Source organism: Apis dorsata, unplaced genomic scaffold (genome assembly GCF_000469605.1).
Source record: "Apis dorsata unplaced genomic scaffold, Apis dorsata 1.3 scaffold_256, whole genome shotgun sequence".
Taxonomy (NCBI): domain Eukaryota; kingdom Metazoa; phylum Arthropoda; class Insecta; order Hymenoptera; family Apidae; genus Apis; species Apis dorsata.
This window is the reverse complement of record NW_006263534.1, coordinates 2,163,668-2,164,755: the sequence shown is the minus strand read 5'-3', so window position 1 is coordinate 2,164,755 and position 1,088 is coordinate 2,163,668. Positions and strand designations below refer to the sequence as shown.

The 1,088-nt window shown below is 54.2% G+C and overlaps 1 protein-coding gene across 1 annotated transcript in view; it reads left to right on the top strand.

Moving 5' to 3' along the window:
* Positions 1-1,088, top strand: part of LOC102671488 — a 113,114-nt gene that overhangs the window by 29,840 nt on the left and 82,186 nt on the right. The window contains exons 20-23 of the mRNA XM_031510745.1: positions 3-187; positions 276-569; positions 663-911; positions 1,012-1,083. Coding sequence (XP_031366605.1) covers positions 3-187; positions 276-569; positions 663-911; positions 1,012-1,083 — 800 coding nt within the window. The remainder of the gene's footprint in view (positions 1-2; positions 188-275; positions 570-662; positions 912-1,011; positions 1,084-1,088) is intronic.

Here is a 1,088-nt window from a genome sequence, read left to right as displayed (position 1 = left end):
GCCAAGAACGAGTGCGCCTCGAACGACGACTGCGACAACCTGTTCGCCTGCGTGAACGGCAGATGCGTGAACCCTTGCGACAACATACCTTGCGGGCCGAACGCTTACTGCGAGCCGGACAAACATGCGGCGTGGTGCCGATGCGTGATCGGATTCGTGGAGGGGAAGAACAACGAATGCGTTTCACGTAAGTTACAATCCTTGAACCTGCTTTCACAAATGTCTCGTCCATGATTCGTTCGATCGAAAATTATTCAAAATTGTCAATCGAATAGAATGCGATGGGTTCGTGTGCGGTTCCGGGGCCCAGTGCATCGTGAGTTACAGCGGGCCAACGTGCAAGTGCATCGAAGGTTTCATGGGGAATCCGTTCCCTGGCGGGCAATGCCAACCGGATATCTGTTCCCCGGAAGTCCCTTGCGCGGAGCCAAGCGTGTGCATAAGCGGGAGGTGCAAGCGCCGATGCGAGGGCGTGGTGTGCGGCGTGGGCGCCTCTTGCGACCCAGCTACCAACAAATGCGTGTGCAATCCGTACTTCATCGGGAATCCGGATCTCCTTTGCATGCCGCGTAAGCCATCCAGCGCACCTTTCCAACAATTTCGTTTGCCTGCTATAAATTGACTTAATAAATTAATTTTACCCTTCCTTCGCGATTCAACAGCGATTCAACCACCCGCCTGCGATCCCGCGTGCGGCTCGAACGCCCATTGCGAGTACACGTTGCAAGAATCGAAGTGCGTGTGCAATCCTGGCACGAGTGGGAACCCGTATCACGGTTGCGGAGCGCAACAAAAGTCCGACTGTTCCACCGCGCTGTGCGGAAAGGACGCCCATTGCAACGCCGGGCCGAACGCCGTCGAGTGCCTGTGCCCGCCCGGATACGCTGGAAATCCTTACATTCGGTGCCACGGTTCGTATTCCCTTTCGTTGCAGAAAGAAATCGTTTCCGTTCAAATCATTTTATCTTGTCGATAAAAATGTTGAAATAACAAACACGTTAAAAATTCCAGACATCAACGAGTGCAATGGGAACGCTTGCGGGGGCAACGCGGTGTGCATCAACACGATCGGTAGCTACGACTGTCGC